Below are 22072 nucleotides of genomic sequence, written 5' to 3' on the forward strand. Positions count from 1 at the left end.
CCTGCTGCAAAATCTTTTACTTAAAAAGAAATTCATTTGTTCATTCATTTTTAAGTTAATTTGTTAGTTTTATGGTGCTTTTGATATGCTAGGTGCTAGAACACAAAGGTAAACAAGACTGCTTCAAGGACTCTGCCTTCTTGGAGGTTGTTGCATTCTGATGCGGGAGCCAGTCACTAAATCAAGAATCAGGGAGAGCCTCTCTGAGGAGGTGATGGTGAAGACAAGGTCTGTAGAATGAAGAGGAGCCTGATGCACCAAGGGCAGGAGAAAGAGACTTTCTCCTGCAAGTGCAAAGGCCCTGATGCTAGAGAGAGCTTGAGAGGTTGCAGGAAAAGAGTTCTTATGGTTGTGAACAAGAAATAGAAGGAGACTTGTTACTGAAAGTGAGAAGAAAAGATGAGGGAAAGTTAAGGATGACTCTTAGTTTCAATAAGTGAACAGAGAGTGGCATGAGATAAGATTTGAAGGACCCAGATCATTCAGGACCTTTTCGGCCATGGTAAGGAGTTGGGATTTTATCTTAAATATAATAGGAATCCATTGAATGGTTTTAATGAAATGATTCAAAGTTTAAAGAATCAGTCGGGTTCCTGTGGGCAGCAGAAAGAACAGAAGTGAGAAGATCAATCCATGGGAGAGATAATATTGGTTTGGGCCAAGATGGTGATGGAGAGGGAGTAAAATGGGTGTATATTCAAAATATTATAGAAATAGACTTGTTACTGAAAGTAAGAGGAAAAGATAAGGGAAAATTAAGGATGACTGTTAGTTTCAATAAGTGACCAGATGCTAGTGACATTTATTGAACTAAGGAAGTACTGTGATGGAGAAACTTGGAGAGAGGGGAGAGAATAAAGAATTCAGTTATGGACATACTTATTTCAAGACATCCTAGTGGAGATGTCAAATACCAAAAAAGTGGAGAGGATAGGGCTGCTATTACAAATTTGAGAGTCATCAGGAAATAGATGATGTTGTAGACACAAGATTGAATGAAATCTAGGAACACAGTGGAAATGAGAATTCCCAGAACCAAGTCCTGGGACTATGTAAAAGTTGAGTACAGAAGGAAAAGGGGAGAAATTAGATTAAGGTAATGGAGCACAACCAAGATTGGAGAGTGTTTCAAGAAGGAAGGAATAACCAACCTCTCAGAGATCAAATCAGATGAGAAAAGGAAGGTGTGCACCCTTATTTTGCAGCATGCTGGACTGGCCAGAGAAGTTTTAGAGGGTGATAGAAATGGAAGCCAGATATAGTTGCTCAGATGGTATGAAGAGAGGTAATGGGAACAGTGAATATTTCCAAGATATTATGTCCTGAAGAGGATCAGGGACATGGGGTAGTAAGTGGAAGCAGGAACAGCTAGAACACATTTTTGTGCTGATGGGAATGATCTAGTGAAGAAAAAGAACAAAGCTGATGTGTGTTAGGTGGTAAAAAATGAAGGATTGAAGTGCTTGTGTAGGTTAAAGAAGATTGAACTAGAGCAGATGCTGGGGGGTTGACTTTGTCAGGGGAAAACATGCTTTATTGGGGGAAAGAAAGAGAATTGTGTCCGCCTAATGGCTTTTCCTTACTTTGATGAAGCACTGTAATTGGGTGAATGTGAACAGGTTTCAAAAAAGCAGTAGACTCATCCTCTCAAAGGGTAGGTAACCGCTGAGAAAGAAATATAAGATTGAACGTCACTGTTGACTATCCATTTGAGGTTTATAATCTTGAATTTAAACTAAAGCCAGGCAGTTCCATTTTGTGATTTTCACCACCAAGTTTGGTGACAAAATGTGCATAAAATAGACTTCGTTTTTTGGCCAAGAAAACACTAAATGAGACATGGACGTTCCGAACCACCTGTGAGGGAGTGATTGCAATATTGGGCTGCTTTGGAAATAAGCTACATAAGGATGGAAGTAAAAGGAGGAGGGACTGGTGGGTCGTGAGAGATTGGGAGGGACAATCAAAAGGGATATTTGACTTTGCAAAGAAGTCAATTATAGGAGGGGAGAACAAACTATAGAGCTAGGGGCTAGAAGAACCAGATGGAATTCTAAGAGTGAGATATTAGGAATTGAAATGTCCAGGTGGTAATGGCAAGCTCTAGGGGTACTCGGGGAAAGGAAGAAAAAAATTTTATATTTAAGGAGGCCAAGGAAATCAAAGTTCACTCTCAAAATAAGTTGGAAACCCATTCTTATTTGTATTTCTTGAGTCATCTCAAATCCTTACTTGGAATTAGGTGATAGGGTGCGCATAAGTAATGAATGACAGTGGCTGATTCGTTGTGGGTCTACTATATAAATACCATTTTAGGATGTACTTTTGGACACTGTGTACCAAAATTCTTCATTACCATCAAGATATTGCTTGTGATGTATTTGGAAATGGGCTAATTCTCATGTCTTGATTAGTTGATAATTCTCATTTTTTAAGTCAGTAACAACATAAGACCCGCCATGGCCTTTTGGGTAATAGCTAATGCCTTTTAGGTGGCACACAAGACCCTTGCAATGAAACAACTCTTCTATACATGTCCCATCACACCCCCGTCACTCCCTTGAGGTGTTCTAGCCACACCAAACAAATTTCTAATGTGAGGTCAAGAGCTGCTCACTCTGCCTGGCATGAAGACTAAAATATCAACTTCTGGATTAAGCCTTTTCTAAAAGGTTGAACTGTCCAAAAATGCCTTTTTGAAGGGTCACAAAATGTCATATACTGGCGCTTTCATATTGTTAGTAATTTGCTACCACTATTACAAGTCTGAACCATGTATTAATGGTAGAGCTATTACTTGCTGAATTGGAATTCTGTGTTACGTGCTTTATGTTCACCATCTCATTTAATTCCAGCAATAAACCCAAAAGGTAGGTGGAACTACTTCCACTTGTTAGACAAGGATCCTGAAATTTAGAAAGGGTCTTTCTGGGAGAAAGTGCATAATAAATGGTGGAACTGGGTTTTGACTCCAAAAGCAAAGGTCATACCATGCTCTTTCCTTTGGTGTTATTCGTGGCAGTGACAGCAGTACAGAGCACACGCCTGATACAGAGTTGGAATACGTAAATACATACGGTACATTCTTCATCGGCCAGAAAACTACCCAAACTGAAGGCTGCTTTGTTCAGGGACCCCTAGGAATACTTTATGATGGCCTAGTATCTTGACATTGGATTTACCTTGATAATTGTTGTTGTTCCGCTGTAATTTAGAAATATAAATTTTAACAGTAATTTTTAACAGAAACTAAGAGTCTGAACGGCCCTTAAAACCTTAATCCTGTAATTACTGTTTATTTGTTTTAAGGCACTGCCTTGATCCATGTTTGCCAGACAGGTTCCTAATTGCTGGCATTGAAATGATCTAGGAAGCCAGTTTCTTCAGCTCATGAAAAGAACATGTAGATTTATTGAAGTGTGGGTGCTAAGTATTGGTGTAATGCAGTCAGAGGGCACAGAGCATCTATGTTCATTTCCCAGACACCCTTTTTCTCTCATTGACATGGACCTTTCCTCTCGTTCCTAAGCATAATGGTGCTCTAGTAAGACAAGAAGTCGGTTGGCAAGTGTGACACAGCTGCTCTGATGCCTTGAATTTGGCTAATATTCCTTCTTTATTCAAAGTTGATTCTGTAGCTTTCACTGAGTTTCTGGTGTCAAAGTTCAAAGCAATGGTTGTCAAACTTTCGTGTGTGTCGAAATCTTCTAGAGGGATTGCTGGGTCCCATCCGCCCCAGACTCTGACTCAGTCCATCTGGGCTGGGGCCCTATATTCTGCAATTCAGTAAAGCTCCCAGCTGATGTTGATGCTGCTGGTCTAGCACCTACATTTTAGCTTTCGGGCCTGTTCAAGACCTGCTTTACAGGACACCAAATGAGGTTAGATAAAAAAGCAAAAATCTCAGCAAATAACTGAATGCTGGATTTTACAGACAAAAGAAAAGAAAAGAAAAAGAAAAAGACACAAAACAAAAACCAGTGACTTAAAAAATAATTTATCTTCTGATTTTTGACATCGGTGGGCTAGAACTTGGGAATCCTTCTTCCAGATACTAAGGAAACTTTCTCCTCTATGACTTTCACGCCTTCAGTCAGTATGCTTTGTTCTTAAACCTATCCTAGAGCAAGATGTTTTATTAAATTGATGAGTTTTACAATACAAAAATGAAAGCAAAGAATTTTCAAAATGAAAACATTCCATAATACAATAAGAATTGTGGATATTAGATGTAAAAGAGTGATTTCTAATTTGCCTTTGTTTAGAAGCTCAACAATATTTGCATTTTTATTAGATTCAAAATGGTATGAGTCATGAAGATCAACACATTTCTTTTTGACAGGAATCCTTTGTGTTTGAACCCAACTGCCTCTTCAAAGTGGATGAGTTTGGCTTCTTTCTGACATGGAAAAGTGAAGGCAAGGTATGGCCCAAGAACAGCAAGTTGTTCTTTCTGCTTTGTGGTTTAAACCATTTTGTTTCTCAACAAGTAGACTGAGCGCTATTGATGAATCCTAACCTTATTCATTCATTCAAGGTTTTAAAAAATGCACCTGCATGTGCCAGGCATTGAAGTATACAGTGATGATTAAGGACATTATCCTCATAGATTCCAGTCTAGGAGCAAAGTCAGGCATTAAAAGATAAGTTACAAGTCATTGAATGTTGCGAAAGAGAACACTGGATTGTCAAAGAGCTTAATTTAATCTTGGGAGTTAGAAAGAAATCTGCCAGAAGAAGAGATGCTCAAGCTGAAATCTAAAAGGTACATTAAAAGTGTGTTCATCTCATTAAACCCTGGGACTTAATTTGATGTATGGTACAGTGTCCACATTTAATGAACAATTGAGCTGAATTTAAGAAAAGAAGAATTATAGTTATATAAAAATTAGCATTTTTCTCATATTTCATGTACACACATATGTTTAATGATTATTAACAATGTTTTATATATAAAAGTAACAGATTTTAGAAACATTTTTATATTTAGCATTGCATATATATGTATATATGAAATGGAATACTTGGGGTCTTGATTATTTCTGATTATTTGCAATAATTATTGTTACATGGTTTTAATTCCCTCTTCAACCTGACTGTAATAAGCACAGCCTTCATCATCAGAAATTTTTGCCAAGCACTTTGCCTGTATCATAGGTATGGCATAATTTAAGCTCATTGCTGTGTTGTATTCTCTCTCTTCAGGAAGGACAGGTGCTAGAATGCTCCCTCATCAACAGTATTCGGTCGGGAGCCATACCAAAGGTACCTGTGATTGGTATTTGCTTTTCTAAACACGGATTTACTTATATTGGAAATGGCCATGGCTTCTAGAGATAAAAAGCTCACTCTTTGTATCCAGGCTACTTAAAACATTTAATCTCAGTTTTGAGAATAACATGTGGTTGCTGGTTGTGGTAATGCCATATTTATTCACATGAAACCTCCGTGACTCTCCTCTGTTGAGAGAGAGGCTTTGTGGACAAGCAGACCCTAATAAAAGGCTTTTCTATCCTGTTGCCATATTCCAGGTCCTCCAACAACTACAATCAAAACTCTAAACAAAGACCCTCACATCTAGTTTCTAAATCAAAAATTTTAGGCCAGGCACAGTGACTCACACCTCTTAGCACTTTGGGAGGCAGAGGGAGACAGATCCCTTGAGCCAAGGAGTTGGAGACCAGCCTGGGCAACATAGTGCAACCCTGTCTCTACAAAAATTACAAAAATTAGGGTGTGTTAGCATGTGCCTGTAGTCCCAACTACTCAAGAGGCTTCTGTGGGAGGATCCCTTGAACCAGGGAGGCAGATGTTGCAGTGAGCTGAGAATGCGCCACTGTTCTCCAGCCTGGGTGACAGAGCAGAGACTCCGTACCTCCCCCAACCAAAAAATTTGTAATACCTTTCTTATCAGTTGATTTCAAGGAATATATAGTGTTACAAATTTCACCTCTACAGGTTTTAGAATAACGCTAAGTATCTGGGCCCTTATGTGTATTTTTACATTAAATGTGGTTGCTTTTTACCAAGTTTCTTCCTCCATGCTCTGTGATCTAACTTATTTTTTTTTCTATCTGTGTACCTCTATACAGGATCCCAAAATCTTGGCTGCTCTTGAAGCTGTTGGAAAATCAGAAAATGATCTGGAAGGTCGGATAGTTTGTGTCTGCAGTGGCACAGATCTAGTGAACATTAGTTTTACCTACATGGTGGCTGAAAATCCAGAAGTAACTAAGGTAGCTTCAGTTAAATGGCCTTCTTCTCTTCCTCCCCCCCATAATGTATATATGTTGTGTGTTTAATTTTATGTGTGCTATATTTTTACATACTTAAATTGTATGATAATTTAAAAAGTAGCATTGCTTTGCTGATATGTTTCTGTAGAAAATCAGCAAGCACAGTACCCTTTTAGCATGTCACTCCTGTGGGCCAGCAACCCAAATACCTACTATGATATGTTGGAGGGAAAACTAGTCCAGCACTTCTCCAACTTGAGTGTGTATACCAGAGTCCCCTGAGCTCTTGTTAAAATGCAGATTCTGATTCAATAGGTCTGAGGATCCTTTTCTAACAAGCTCCCAGGTGGCATGGATACTACTCATCTGACAACTACAGTTTGAGTAACAAAGGTCTGGGTCAATACCACCCAGTAGAAGTGCAATGTGAGCCACATATATAATTTAAATTTTTCTTGTAGCCATGTATTAAAAGTAATAAGATACAGGTAAAATTAATTTTAATAAAATATTTTGTTTAATCCAGTAGACCTAAAATATTGTCATTTTAATAGGAGACCAATATAAAATTTATTAGTGACATATTTTACATTCTTTTGCTCATACTAAGTCTTAGAAATCTGATGTGTATTTTCAAATCAGGCTAACCACTTTTAGGTGTTCAATAGCTGCATATGGCTAATGGCCACTATACTGGGTAGGCAGTGCAGGTCTGGATGGCTAAGAAATCCAAACTCCCCCTCCCAATAAGTTATTAAAATATTGGGTTAAGATCAGTCGTTTAATACCCAACATACCATTGCCCTGGCAAGTGAGTCTCAAAGAGACTTCTCAAAGAAGTAGAAAGCCTCTTAAATATTTTTTCTGCTAATCACGTGTTTACAGGGTGATTTTACCTCTGTACAGCGCTCCCGTTATCTTTCTGTAATGTGTGTGAAAAGGACTAAGCCTTCACTTTCCATTGCAGAGAAGGGTTTGGGGGAATGGGGAGGCATTTTGTCCTCTCGTTAACCCTATAATTGGAAACTCAGTGTAGGATGAATTTCTAATATCATTAGAAATACTGAATTTTAGAGCTAAAAGGAAATGTACAGGGAAGATCATTTGAGGACACTGAGATTACAAAACTTAACCATGAATCCAGAGATGACTTATGGCAGAATTGAGTTCTGTTGACCCCTACACCATCAAAGCTCTATTACCCTCACTCACAAAGTATGGTCCTCATTCTAGAAGTGCTGACCCCTCCTGGGAGCTTGTTACATATTTGACTCTCATGCCCACCCAGATGTTCTGATCCTGAGTCTTCATTTTTGACAAGACTCTCCAGGTGACTCAGATGTATGGTGAAGTTTGAGAACTCCTGGTTTGTAACTTTGGAGGCAGAAATGGATGCTCCATGTCACATAAGAGTGTTTGGTTCTGTCCTTATTGTGGTGGTTTTATGCGATCGTTCATGTCACCTCACTTCAAGAGAACAGATTTTGCAGTGTCTTTAAGTTCTTTTATTACTCTGCTGAGATCAACTCCTTCTTTAATTACCAATTCATATTACAAGAAACAGGATTACGCAGTATAAGCTCAAATATTGGGGCTTTGGGGCCACATTGCCCCGGTTCAAATCCTTGCTCGTCCCCTTCCTAGCTGTGTGAAGCAGAGGTACAGCTGGACCTCTCTGCGCCTCATTTTCTTCATCTGTAAAATGGGAACAGTACCAGAATATCTGCTCTTAGGATGATTGTGAGGCTTACATGAGTTATTACATGGGAAGCACTTTGCGTACTGCCTTTCTCGTTGAAAGCCCTCAGTATGTGTTTGCTATTAGGATGACAGAGGCACAGAATTTTAGGGTTGGAAATGGACCTTAGGAAGGGCTTCTCACCTCATTTTTCAGATGAGAAAAATGAAGCCAGAGAGGTAAAGGAACTCTGAGACCACACAGCAAGCTGGGCCAGAGTCCAACCTAAAACCAGGTCTTCTTATGCCCTATATGCTGCACCCACTTTGCCCTGTGCCCTGAACAAATACAGTCCTGGGGAGATGGCTCAAATCAGTACAGCTCATAATGTTTTTGCTTTCCATAATTTGGTTGCTGTTAGTCTTGGCCCATTCTAAGAACCGTGTTCTGAAACATACTCTTGAGTAGATTGTGGATATGTACAGTTGACCCTTGAACGATGTGGGGGTTGGGGTACCATACGCCTGTGCAGTTGAAAATCCATGTGTAACTTTTGACTCCTCCCAAACTTAATAGCCTACTATTAACTGAAAGCCTTACTGATAATATCAACAGTCAGCTCACATACTTTTTGTATGGTGTGTGTATTGCCTATTGTATTCTTACCATAAAGTAAGCTAGAGAAAACCAAATGTTAATAAGAAAATCATAAGGAAGAAAAAAATATGTTTATTGTTCATGAAGTGGAAGTTAATCATCATAAAAGTCTTTATCCTTATCATCCTCACGTTGAGTAAGCGGAGGAGGAAGAAGAGGAAGAGGTTGGTCTTGGTGTCTCAGGGTTGGCAGAGGTGGAGGAGGTGGAAGTGGAGTCAGGAGAAGCAGGCACATTGGTGTAACTGTCACTGAAAAAAAAAAAATCCATTTATAAGTGGACCCACACAGTTCAAACCCATGTTGTTCCATGACCAGTGGTATATGTTTGAGGGTTGGGAGTGGGGGGATGTATACTTCAAGGTAAGATTTGAAGGTTTTCTCCTAATATCATTTACATGGAAATTTAAGAGCAGCTGGCCAGTAAGAGCTAAAAAATAATTCTGTACTGGATTTTTGTATTCAAACTCAATACTATTTGAGCATGCTCTTACTGAAGAAAGTAAGTGTTTCAGTTTCTGGGAACTATTACATTGAATTTCATTAATAGCATAATATATAAATAAATACAAATCTCATTGTCCAAACTGGACAGTGCATTGTCCTTTTGGTTGATTGACACTTGGAGAAAATATTGAGTACATTTTTTCACCAAATATACATGCATGTGGATACTCTTACCCACTGCCTCATCTCAAAACTTAAAATAAGTATATTTACCACTTTCAGCATTGACAGCATTTTCTCCAACACCACTGTTTCATTTCTATTCCTTTCTATGTGTTTCTATTGCTAATAGAACACACAAGCCATCAAAGTGAAAGGCTTCATATGAAATACACATAGATATAATTACCTCAGTTCAAAATAATGACAGGATACATAAATCAAATTGGGTCCATGAGAAATGTAGAGATCTCCCAGGGTACATGAAATACTGTTTGTGACTCAGTGAGTGGTTCTACTCAAACATGAGTATATCCTAGGAGCCTAGAATCATGGGGCCATGAAATATACTAACAGCCCTCTTACTTAGCCCATGCAATAAGCTGCATTTTTGGTCAGTTTATCGCAAGAGTCAATTTGAGGAAGTAATCATTTTTTAAAATGAATTCATATATACCTTAAACACTGTAACTTAAAGCATATAAATGTTGTTCTATTGTTGACTAATCTTTTAATGTTAGGGACAAGCCTTTTCATTAACTATGGGTCTATTGAGTGGGTTTTATGTTTTCGGGTTTTGGTTTTTTTTTTTCTCTATACTTTGAATGCCTCAGGTAGCCAGTTTGGTTTCTTTAAAGTGGATCTGAGACTAAGGACACTCATTGGGCAGAGTGCAATGGAATGTAAAATCCTACAGTTCTGTGACTTTTCTCCCTAATCTTTTAGTTATCTTGTCTACACGGAATTTGAGAGAAATATTTTTAGCAACTTGCCTTTAAAGAAATCTTGCCAAAATATTCAACTAGAGAAATGACAATCCTCTTTCTTTCCACAAGATTCAATCATTGGTTTATGTAATTTTTATGACAACTGACAATAAATAGATTTGAAAACAAACATAAGTAACTCATGATAGACATGCAAGGTGAGAGCAAAAGGGTACAAAATATTGGAAAGTAGCTTGCTGGCTGGGAGAGTCCAGCACTCCCTGGGCAATCTGTGTATTTTGCTTGTCTTATGAACACCTGATGAGCCTTGGTCTGACAAGTGAAATATAAGTTAAGTGAGTTTCTAGTATAGAACTTACTTATGAGTAGATTCATGAGTCTTTTTTTAATTCCTAGGCTCTGATTACACTTAAGATCTGACCATTCAGAATAATTCACTTAACCCAACATTTAGTCTAGGCAAAAGGGTCAACTTTGAACTTAGTGTCTTTTATACCAAGGACCACGTTCCACATGGAGAAAGCTTTCCTGACTTTCAGCAAGCCATTTTCCCTTCTTTATTTTTCTACTTCTCAAAGAGGGTCTCTGATAGTTTTTTTCTTATTCGCATGGGTGCTTTAAGAGTCAATGAAATATTGTCTGAAATCTGAGTTTCTCATGATTGGATTTTAAATAAATACAAAATACTCTCCAGTGCATATGACTCTGAAAATATGATTGTGCTTTTTTCAGTAAAAGATAATAACATTATAAGAGACACCTTGGTAGCTCACCTTGTCTTTTCTTCACCTTCTCTCTCTGCTTTGAGAGTAGATAAGCTTGCCTTGCCACTCTTACCTGTTTAGGAGATTTGTGCTTAGTTCCATATACCTGTCTCCTTTACTGATAAGTCCCAAATCAAAGCTTTCAACTCTTCTCACGTGCTTCTGCCACAGTCATTTTCATCTCAACAGATGTGCTCTCAGTTGCAGAGAACATGAACACCTTCCTCTTACATCCTATGTTAGGCTGTTCACAAATACTGTTTGCTCTACCCTCAGCAGGTATGCAGAATCCAGCTGCTCCTCACCAACATCATCATGGCACAGTGGTCCAGGCCAATATCATGTCTTCCCTATTGTGCCCCAAGAAGTGTCTAACTGGTCTCTTTGCCTTAGCCATGCCCATTTTAGTCTAGTCTGAAAACAGCAGATGGAGGGATGTTTTGAAATGTAATTCAGATCACATCACTCCACTGCTCAGAACCCTCCAAGGCCCCGCTAGATATCATCCCCACCTCCCTTCCCCTTTCTACCTTAATCTCTCTCTTTCCTCCTATGTATTTTCTTCTAGCCTCTTGGATTCGGCATTTCCTGTTCCTTCCGTCTGGATCACCCTCTTTCCCAGTTTCACACAGACCTTTCTCCCCTACAGCCCTCATGTGTCTGCTGGAAAATTGCCTTAGCAGGAGCGTCCCATTTCACCAGCCTTCAGCACTTCCTCACTCCTTTTCCTGCTTTATGTTTCTTCTTAACACTACTTACTTACCATAATATCCATTTATTCATTTATTTTCTTCCTCTGTCTGCAGGACAGAGGGCTTCTCACCTCATTTTTCAGATGAGAAAAATGAAGCCAGAGAGGTAAAGGAACTGAGACCACACAGCAAGCTGGGCCAGAGTTCAACCTAAAACTAGGTCTTCTCATGCTCTATATGCTGCACCCACTTCACCCTGTGCCCTGAGCAAATACAGTCCCGGGGAGATGGCTCAAATCAGTAAATCCCATAATGTTGTACACCTCAATTTTGCACCTGTTCTATTGAGGTATTTATGTTGACTAAATGAATTCCAACCCAGGTGATAAAGATGTATAATCCTTAATGTTGTACACCTCAATTTTGTACAGTTTAGTTGTTAGAACAGCTAGGAAGATGATCCTTTGACAACAAGACTGAGAAAATGTGATTCAATGATAGTCTAAAAGGAACACAAAAATCTGGGATCCCGTGTGTTATTTTTAGAGTCACATTTCAGGATGTAATAGGGCTGCTGCTAAGAATCCATGACAAGACTGGAGGTTTTGACCCTGGTGTCCTGGCCTCTTTCCAGTTTGGATCATTATATCTCCTGCTTACCTAAATCCTTCCTGTCATTACAGTTAGAAAATTTAGCTTTCATTTCCTCTCCTGAACAACAGTCTGTTAAAAAGAATTACTAACAAATGGCTGTCATATTTACCTCAAGCCTAGTATGCCTTTCAGTAATAGGTGAGTCTTATATGTCATAAAGCTTAAAACATTTAAGAATAAATGCAACCTACTAAAAATTAAAAAAAAAAAAATTAGCCGGGTGTAGTGGCGGGTGCCTGTAATCCCAGCTATGCTGGAGGCCGAGTCAGGAGAATTGCTTGAACCCAGGAGGCAGAGGTTACAGTGAGCCGAGATTGCGCCACTCCACTCCAGCCTGTGCGTCAAGAGTGAAACTCCGTCTCAAAAAAAGAATAAATGCAGCCAAATGAAGCTATTTTCCCATTTTTTTCTAAACTGTAAAGCTCTTTTTTTTTTTTAAATTCTGGAATCATTCTCATCTTTTTGCTCACTGTTTTATAAGAAGCTATACAAATAATTGAATACTGAGCATTCTAATAAATTAATTTCATTAGAAAAGCAATGTTAGTTCCTCTCACGTTTTCTTTTGTTTTTTCTCCTCGCTCAGAATACAACTAGCTTCGAAGGATTTCGGTGTCTAGCAAGTTGAAGGCAGTTCAGATGTCTTTCATTAATAAGTTACAGCTGGCACTGCACAGCAAACTGAAATCAGAGAGTCACTAGATGTAAGATGGAAATGCGGGCCTCATTCAACATCTCCATAAATAAGTCTATTATTTTATACCAAGTTGAATTTTCCTTTGATTACAAAAAATAAGCTGTTATTATGAGGTTCAAAATGCAAAGATTGGGATTGAGTTTAGACCAGACTGCTCATTATACTTTATGCAGGTTTGTAAATATTTGGCAAACTCCATAAATTATGCCTTGTAATCAAGTCATCACATAAGCATGTGAATAACCACTATAGAAATTAAATTACAAAAATATTATGTATTCTTTTGTATACAAAAAGATAAAGTCAGGTCATTTGTTACCAGTAATAAAATATTATTTTAACAAATTGGGCTGAATGTCAAAATTGCTTTGCTAAACTCGAATTGTGTTGAGTGGAAGACTTACTGCAATGGTTCCAGGAGAAGGAATTTATTATTTATGTCATTGGGAAAAAAAAAAAAAAAAAAATTGAGTCTCTATTTAAATTGAGTCCTGCTGGCTTTGCTAACATCCTGCAAAGCCTCCAAGCCCTGCAGCCAGTTCTTCTACTGATACTCAACCGCAGTATTACCCCAAGGGATCAGAGACTTCAGCCTCATCTGGGGGCTTCTTAGAAGTGCTATTGCATTTCTTAAAATTTAGTTTTAATTGTACTGTGTAGGCCAGTGGCTCTCAATACCTGAGAACTTATTAGAGATGCAGATTCCCAGGCCATGCCCTGCCCTACTGAATCAGAAACCTGGGATTTCACCAGCCTTCCAGGTGATTTCTGATGCACACTCAAGTTAGAGAACCACTGTTATGCAGAAAAGCTCAATCACTAGCATTTATATCCTGCTTTACTTGCAGAGGGCCTTGAAGAAATTACATTAATTTAGTGGTCCGCTGCCCAGGCTCAAGTGAGCCGATGCCTGCTGAATACTAAAGCAGCTAAATTGTAAATCTGAACTGCCTGTTGATCAACCAAACCCCAGTATACTAATTAATAAAAGCTTCTTCACCACATTGCCTCAACAGTTTTTGAGGCTCAAGTATGGGATGAGTGTGTAGGTCTCTGTGTTAATTTTTTTTTTTTCTTCATGTTTCCAAGACTGAAAGTTGACATTTTCTTGTTAGTTGTTTTTCTTGAAGCTCTTCTGAGTTCATTGGAAACAAATCAATGAGAGGGGGGCATTAAGAAGCTGTCCGGAGTGCAGAGCTGTGAATCAGAGCAAATAATTGAGTGCATATTCTTAAGTTTAAATGCCCCATCCCACCTAAGAGTTTTCTTTTTGCCAAATAAAGATAATGGATTTTATTGTTATTTCTATTGCTGGGTTGAATTTACAGACCATCAGTCTCTGCCTTACATGGGCTGTGGTCATCAGAGAATCTGTGGAGCTGGTGAGATCCATCTCCTGGGGCCTCCTATGACCACCTTTTTCCTCTGTGGCTCCTTTTTCCTTGCCTCTCAGTTCTCATTTGTTCTTACAAGACCATCTATCCTAGCAGCTGCTACCTCAGTGTCTCATCCATGATGGCTCTCTCTGAACTCTGAATTACTTATTTGTGCATCACCAAAAGTGATAGTTCCTTTAGACCCGATTTTGTGAACTCAGATACCTGCGGGAGCCAGGGAGATGATGTGAATAGCTGACAAAGTGTCAGGCAAAGACAAATATGGGAGGGTGTGGACTTTAGCAAGTCAGAGTGTACATATGCTGTTGAGGGAGGCACTTTCACTTATTTCCAGCTGGTTTTTCAACTACCAAAACATGGGCCTGAGGTTTCTAGATTGTTTTCTTGTTCATTTAATACTAAGGTGGTTTTTTTTACATGAAATCTCTTGATATTAAAATGTTGACAACTCATTTTTTAAACATTGTGCAAAATGACAAAGGTGTCTGTGATCATTTAGAACCCTAGCTATAGACATCGGGCACCATGTGGCGTTAACACACTTGCACTAAAGTGAATGCTAATATTGACTTAATGTGTTCCCCTTATTGGCATTTTAAATGAAAGATATCTTTGTTCTTTTATTTCTTCATTCAGCTATTCATCCAATAATTATTTTTTTGATGAAACCTGAACTTGGACAAATCATTTCAGTTATATTAATCTTTTTAATCCTCATTTGTAAAAGAAGGGAATTGCACCATGTGTCCTTTGAAGTCACTTTCTCTTATAAGACTTAAGGAAGGACTGGCCAGCCGTGGTGGCTCACACCTGTAATCCCAGCACTTTGGGAGGCCGAGGCGGGTGGATCACGAGGTCAAGAGATCGAGACCATCCTGGCTAACATGCTGAAACCCTGTTTCTACTAAAAATACAAAAATTAGCCAGGCCTGGTGGCCCATGCCTGTAGTTCCAGCTACTCAGGAAGCTGAGGCAGGAGAATCACTTGAACCCGGGAGGTGGCGGTCATAGTGAGCCAAGATCATGCCACTGCACTCCAGCCTAGCAACAGAGTGAGACTCCATCTCAAAAAAAAAAAAAAAAAAAAAAGACTTAAGGAAGGACTCTCTTTGCAAAATAAAGTATACCAGGAGCAAAGGAAGTCCAGGTTAGTTGCTTTGACAGGACACTTGTATACACATGGAAATCCCTAGATAAGCTTAACCTGGACTACATCATCATGACACCAGGAGTCAGCTACTAGGATAGGAGGCTTTGTGGTTGGAGAGGTGAGAGAAATCATTCCAGGTATTTCCTGTGGACATTAAAGGTTGAGAGATCCTGAGATAGAATGCAAGAAAATCAGTTGTTCTTGGCTTCAATCAGTTACACAACAAGGAAAGATCTGAGAAACATTTAATGTGGAATCCAGAGGTTTTGTTCCTGGGTAAAGTTAGAGAAGCTAAAATAGAGACCAGATTCTAATTCTGATTAACTAGGAGTATGATGATACAGCTAATCAGAAATTGAGGGCCTGGTTACTTTGGGTCAGGGAGAAAAAGGAACAATGAATTTGTTTAAATTTTTTTCTCTGAAGAACCTGTTCGTTGCATGTCCTGCTATGGGTGATGCAATAGGACAGAGATCATATACTACTCAGGATCGTTAGGGGCTTGTCCATGGGGCGAGCTCTGTTCTGTCTCTGTGGCACATCTCTAGGCCTCTGACATCCTGAAAAGGTCTATGTGTGTTTGTTTGTTTTTTGAAACTCCCTACTTTCATAAGGAATTAAATGTGGATTTTTAGCTGTCATTTTTCTTAGTGCTGGACTTACTTAAAAGCTTCCTGTCAAAATGATTCTTCAGGAACATGCAGCTGAAGCTAGAGGATATTTGCAGTTGTTTTCAGGGAATTTTGTCACCTGCATCAGTGAAGTGGTTTCCTGGGATGAGAGTATCAAAGATGAAAGAAGCCTCAAGCCTCCGCTTAGCTCCCAGGTTCTCTGCAACTGCACTGACCATGTTGACAAGGTCATTTAAACATTTGCATGGACAGTATGTTTTTATACTGTTGACTGGTGTTTCCTGAATGCTAAAGGAATATTGTTCATGATAGAGGAGTAGTTGCACTACATTCTATGTAGAAAGTACAGGATAGTAAAAGAAAAAGAAACTAAACATCCCCTAGAGTGCATTTCCCCTTCTGTGTCTTTTCTTAATTCAAGTGAAATTTGCATAACATAAAATTAACCATTTTAAAGTGAACAATTCAGTGCCATTTAGTACATTCACAATGATGAGCAAGCACCACTTCTACCTACTTCCAAAACATTTTCATCACCCCCAAAGGAAACCCCATGCCCAATAAGCAGTTCCTCCCCGTCCCCTCTCCCCACGGCGCTGATAACCACTCTAATGTGTCTTTTTATTACCCACATCATTTCTTTTTATATGTAGTTGGACTCATGCTGTTTAATATACTGCATTTTATTATATGCATTTTCCTGTTTAAATTAAAGCTTTTTCTTAGGCTTCAATGTAACTGCAAATCCCCATGATCCATGAGGTGGATTTTCATGGGCGCTCAGCTCTTGCTGTTTTAGAAATCATCCAGCCTCCTTCACAGTTGTGTTTGAAATGCTGTGCTCTTCATGGGGCACATCGTTTTCAGTGCTGGAGCCTTTCTCACCACTGCATTTCATGAACTTGACAGGTTTCATAAGAAGAGACTCTAGGCCCAGCCCCGAGGAGCTCATTTTGTCCTAGTTGCAAGTGTTATCAAATGACTCCACCAAGGGAATGCAAAATGAATTACTCTAATTGCACTAGAAGCATAATGTGAAGTTTGTATTTCACCTTTTGGCCCCTGGGAGAGAAAAATGTCACTGACTTTAAATTGCTTTTCCATTTTCCACATAGCCCCAGTTTCCAGTGCTAGCAAAAAATTGCCATTGGGAACATAATGTATGCTAACATGGGCCTACATGTATTTGTATGTTTTCTCATCTGTGTGGCAAAATTAAAAAATGGATGGTATGAAGAGGTGGGTAGAATCCCTTGTATTACATGAGACTTTGTTGCCTCCAAGCTCTATGATCTGGAGCCAGTAATTTAATGATCATAATCTGGGGTTGGCAGGTGCAGGCCGTGGGCTGAACACAACCCTTAGCCTGATTCTGTATGTCCAATGCACTAAGAATGGCTTTTACATTTTTGAAGTGACTTTTATAAAATAAAATAAAATAATTAAAAAAAAAAAAACAGGAAAACTAAACAACAGAGAACAACGTGTGCCCCTAAAGCCTAAAATATTTATTATCTGGCTCTTAATGGAAAAGATTTCTTGGCCTTTAATAATACTAATAATAGTAGCAGCAGCAGCTGGAAATAGTCTATATTCTGTGTCAGACACTGTTCAAAGTGCTTGATATGTATTATCTCATTTAACTCTCACAACAAGTCTGTGGGACAGGTATTATGACTATCCTCATTTTACAAATAAAGACGCCCAGGGAGGTTGAGTAACTTGACTTTTCCAAGGCCATACGTCCAATAAGTGGTGTTTTGGACCCAGGCAGTGGCTGTCTCTAGTGCTCTAGATCCTGAATTCTACCACCACCCTGTGCTGCAATTCACAGTTGGCTTCTTTTTCTTTTTCTTTTTTTTCCCTTAGGCAGAGTCTCACTCTGTCCCCCAAGACTGGAATACAGTGGTGTGTTCTCAGCTCACTGCAACCTCTACCTCCCGGGTTCAAGTTATTCTTGTACCTTGGCCTCCCAAGTACCTGGGATTATAGGTGCATGCCACCATGCCCGGCTAATTTTTGTATTTTTAGTAGAGACCGGGTTTCACCATGTTGACCAGGCTGGTCTCAAACTCCTGGCCTCAAGTAATCCACCCACCTCGGCCTCCCAAAGTGTTGGAATTACAGGCGTGAGCCACCATGTGCAACCAGTTGGCTTATTTTGCTTATCCATATAAAAACGGGGCAGGCAGGGACGAACAGCCCCTTTCACCTGTAACACTGTGTGATCAAATGTTTTAGGCCAATGTTTTAAGATCATTATCTGTGGGAGCTATAGTCAAACAGTAGTACTTCCCGAATTAGTGGCCTGAAAAAAGGATTCCTTAAAAAAGTCCACATATAAAGGGGGTTGTTTGGTCAGCTAAGCATGAGAAAGCCTTTAGACAGGTTTCTTTTTGGTAGCACTTTCAGAAGAAGTATTATTCTTACGTGGATCTCAGCAAGGAGGAAAGCTACTCAGCTGTTTCCTAAACTTTTTTTTTTTTTTTTTTTTTTTTGATGTGACACCGTTAAAATCTTTCAGAACCAGTGTGGTACTTAAGAAAAGTCAGTAAATTATGTTGTAGAGGCATTATTCAGCTCAATATTTTTCTAGAAGTATCAAAACAATGATGTAATCTAAGCATTCATTTATTCATATTTACCATAAATATTCTATTTATTTTCCCTATTTTTCCACTTCCACTTGTCTTCGCTCCTCGCTTTCTTCTGCTGTGTGTGGTGAGACTACCTTAAAAGAGAGAGAACCAGGTCATGAAACTCAAGCCCACCAATTTAGATTCCTTTTAGTAGCTCTTATATTGAAAGTCCTATTTAGTTTATAGAATTACCTATAGATTTGATTTGCCTGAACTGAATTGGTTGATGCTGCCTAGTTGAGAGTTAGACAAAGGCTTCTTGATTGATTATATTGATCTCAGGCTAAGCAGGTAGGATTGTCATCAAGTTGAAATATTATTTACTTTGGCATGACTTAATTTGCCAACATTGTCAACAGGTACATGTCAGGAAGAATGTGACCATGGGGGTTATAAATACAGGCCATTAACTAAAGAAACAACTTTATGAACACCTTTTAATTCACCAGCTGTTTACTCATCCCATACCATCAGAATTTTACAAATTTGACTGAGTTGAGACCAAAAGTATGCTGTCAAAAAACTGATGGTTGCTGACTGGCATAAGATAATGCTTTTGGTTTTCTCAACATTTTAAAATCCCTCCATTCTTTTAGAGCTCTCCATTTGGATGCCAAATAATGTTACATAAAATAAACCAAATGTCTTATTTTCTTTTTGAAAGATTTCTGGGGGTGTAGGAATGTAGTTGGTCTGCAGACTTTCAGACACTAAAGAACATCATGTGTTGTATATCTAAAATCAGAAGCACAAGTGAACATAGGCATTAATGTAAGTATACTCTATGTATATACTTTTCTCTCCTGATCTTTTGTGTCCATAACAGTATATTTATTGTAGTAGATATTTGGAAATAGATGCAATTATTTGTGATGAGATTTTATAGATCCAATAGGACATTGCTACAGGGTATCTATTAATATATAGAATCAGGCTTAGGCAATGCAAAAATTGTGTCTAAGGAATGCTAACAAAGAAAGCCATTGGTATGAAAGTTTGGGACTGCAGCTTCTGAGTGATGACCAAGAACAGCGCAGGTGTCGTCTTCTTTCTTGTGGCTATTTAGAGGCCTTTTTTGACCTAACTGGCCAGTGTTGTTAAGATAACCAGCCAGGCTGATAGACTGTTTTGACTCTCTGGAACTGACTAAATTAATTTTGTCTAGGAATGTGTAAATATTATCCTCACCCATTCAATTATATCTTTCAAACACAGCCACCCATACTCATAGATGGCAGCTTATTTCTTGCACAGATACTCATTCACCATGCTCTGAGGGTGAAAGAATCACATGATTTAATATTGTCTAGGAATGTATAAATATTATCCTCACCCATTCAGTTCTATCTTTCAAACACAGCCACCCATATTCATAGATGGCAGCTTATTTCTTGCTCAAATACTCATTCAGCATGCTCTGAGGGTGATTTAAAAATCATATGGCACTTAATACATTTCTTCTTTCACTTTCATCAACTTTACTCTGCAGCTTCAGACTGTCAAGAAAAAGAGACCCCAGTTGCTCTCTTTTTCCCCCTTTCAATTCTTCTCTTTTAGAATTTGAAAACTTTATGAGGATTATTACTGACTTACCAAGGGCTTTTGAAAGTAATATTGGGTTGTCTTTCTAATTTTGACAGGGGGGCAAAACTCCTGTTGCTTTTTAGCCACTAGTTTCAGAAGTAGGTTGCTGTCAGTCATTATCACAGGCTCACTGATGTAGCTTTCTATCCTGGGTTTTTATCCTGGATTTAGTGTCCTAGATGAATACTTTAGAAAGATAAAATGTTCATTTCAGTTGTCAAGTCCCGCCTGTACCATCAGCTTCTCACTCTCCACCTCTGCTGCTGGGATTTTATAATTCCCAGGCCTCAGACCTGGACCAAATGCTGTGGGAATGGGGACCCAGGCTTTGGGAATGCTAGCCCTTAGCTTTTGGCTCCTCCTGCTGCTCTACTGGCTCTGGCCTTGGTCTTTAGGTCTAGACTGGGCAGTTGGTGGCCCAAGTCATGTTCTGATGTACCCCAATTCTAAGAAGTAGACCTCTGTCTGGTTTCTGTAGTGGCCCATGTTCTGATCATGTACCGCAATTCTAAGAAGTAGACCTCTGTCTGGTTTCTGTACTGAATCATCTAGTAAGAGTTATCCCCAGAAGCCCAGATCTTCCAGACCAGAACTTTTTCAAGCAGGAGGAGCTGTAACTTCCAACAGTCTTCCTCTGGGCCAGCTCCCTGCTGGAAATCACCAGCTCCTGAATTTCTTGTGGCTTGAAATACCCTCTTACCCAACCTCACTATGGGTGCCTACATTGCTTTTATGTTACCTGTAAATTTCTTTCGAATACTTCAACACATGCAGTGGGGTGTGTGTGAATTTTCATGCAAAACCAGGGAATGAGAATTTAAAACTTTAAGTAATCACCCTAAAGGTGGTTAGTTAGCATTTGAAAAATTTAAATCAAAGCTTAAAAGTCAATCATTATATATAAATTATACCTCAATAAAATTAATTCAAAATAAAACAAGCCTACCCTTCCGTGGCCACCTACACATCCCCTTCAGTTAATTTTTTCTCTCATTAGCACCAGGTGCTCTGATACTCGCCTACTGGAGTGGTTGCTGCATGATAGACACCTGGAGGCTTGTTAAAATGCAGATTGCTGGGACCTGCCCCCAAGTTGCTGATTCCGTAGATTTGGGATAGGGCCTGAGAATGGGCACTTATGGTAAGCTCCTACGCGATGGTCAACCCGCTGATCAAGGGAACCACACTTGAGAACCTCTGGCATAATGCAGACTGGAACTACCTTTTCTTTGGTGGAGCTCTTCATGGTATTCAAAATACACAATTTGTCTAGAAATAAGATACAAGCCCTGGTATCCTTGTGAGCCCAGGGCACAGGAATCTGGCAAGCCCAAATGCCTGCCTGGTATCTCTTGGAAGCTTGTTAGAAATGCGGAATCTCAATGCAGACGCCAGGCTTACTGAATCCAATGCTGTGGTTCACAAATGCCCCCAGGTGATCCAAATGCACATTAAAGTTTGAGAAACACCTGCCCAAACCAAATTTAGTTCACATCATCTAGTTCAGTGGTCCTCAACTATAGGTTCACGTTAGAATTATCTGTAGTGTTTAAAAAAGGAAATTGATAGCCCAAGCACATTCTAATTATTAGTTAGAATCTCTAGGGTGAGACCCAGGCTTCTGAAATGGCTTATAAGTTCCCCCAGGTGATTCTAATGTACCACAGGTGCTGGGAACTACCAGTCTAGTCTCTAAGTGCTATTCACATAGTTCTTTTAACAATGTACCAGCTGGAAATCTCTTCCCTTTATCCTGCCCTCAAAGTTAAATACTGACAATTTAATGCCAACTAAACCTTCTCCTAATTAAAATGAAATGATTTCATTTGCCGTGCTTTTATAGACTCATAAGAGGAAACATGTTGGTGGTGATTTATCTACAGTCCCTATTTACTTTAGAA

At 39.1% G+C, this 22072-nt stretch overlaps 1 protein-coding gene across 2 annotated transcripts in view; it reads left to right on the top strand.

Annotated features, from left to right (window-relative positions):
* Positions 1-22072, top strand: part of PLCB4 (phospholipase C beta 4) — a 415371-nt gene that overhangs the window by 260706 nt on the left and 132593 nt on the right. For both annotated transcript variants that reach the window (XM_025399657.1, XM_025399656.1), the window contains 3 exons: positions 4343-4423; positions 5206-5265; positions 6093-6236. In XM_025399657.1, the coding sequence (XP_025255442.1) occupies positions 4343-4423; positions 5206-5265; positions 6093-6236 (285 nt within the window). The remainder of the gene's footprint in view (positions 1-4342; positions 4424-5205; positions 5266-6092; positions 6237-22072) is intronic.

Source organism: Theropithecus gelada, chromosome 10 (assembly GCF_003255815.1).
Source record: "Theropithecus gelada isolate Dixy chromosome 10, Tgel_1.0, whole genome shotgun sequence".
Lineage (NCBI taxonomy): Eukaryota > Metazoa > Chordata > Mammalia > Primates > Cercopithecidae > Theropithecus > Theropithecus gelada.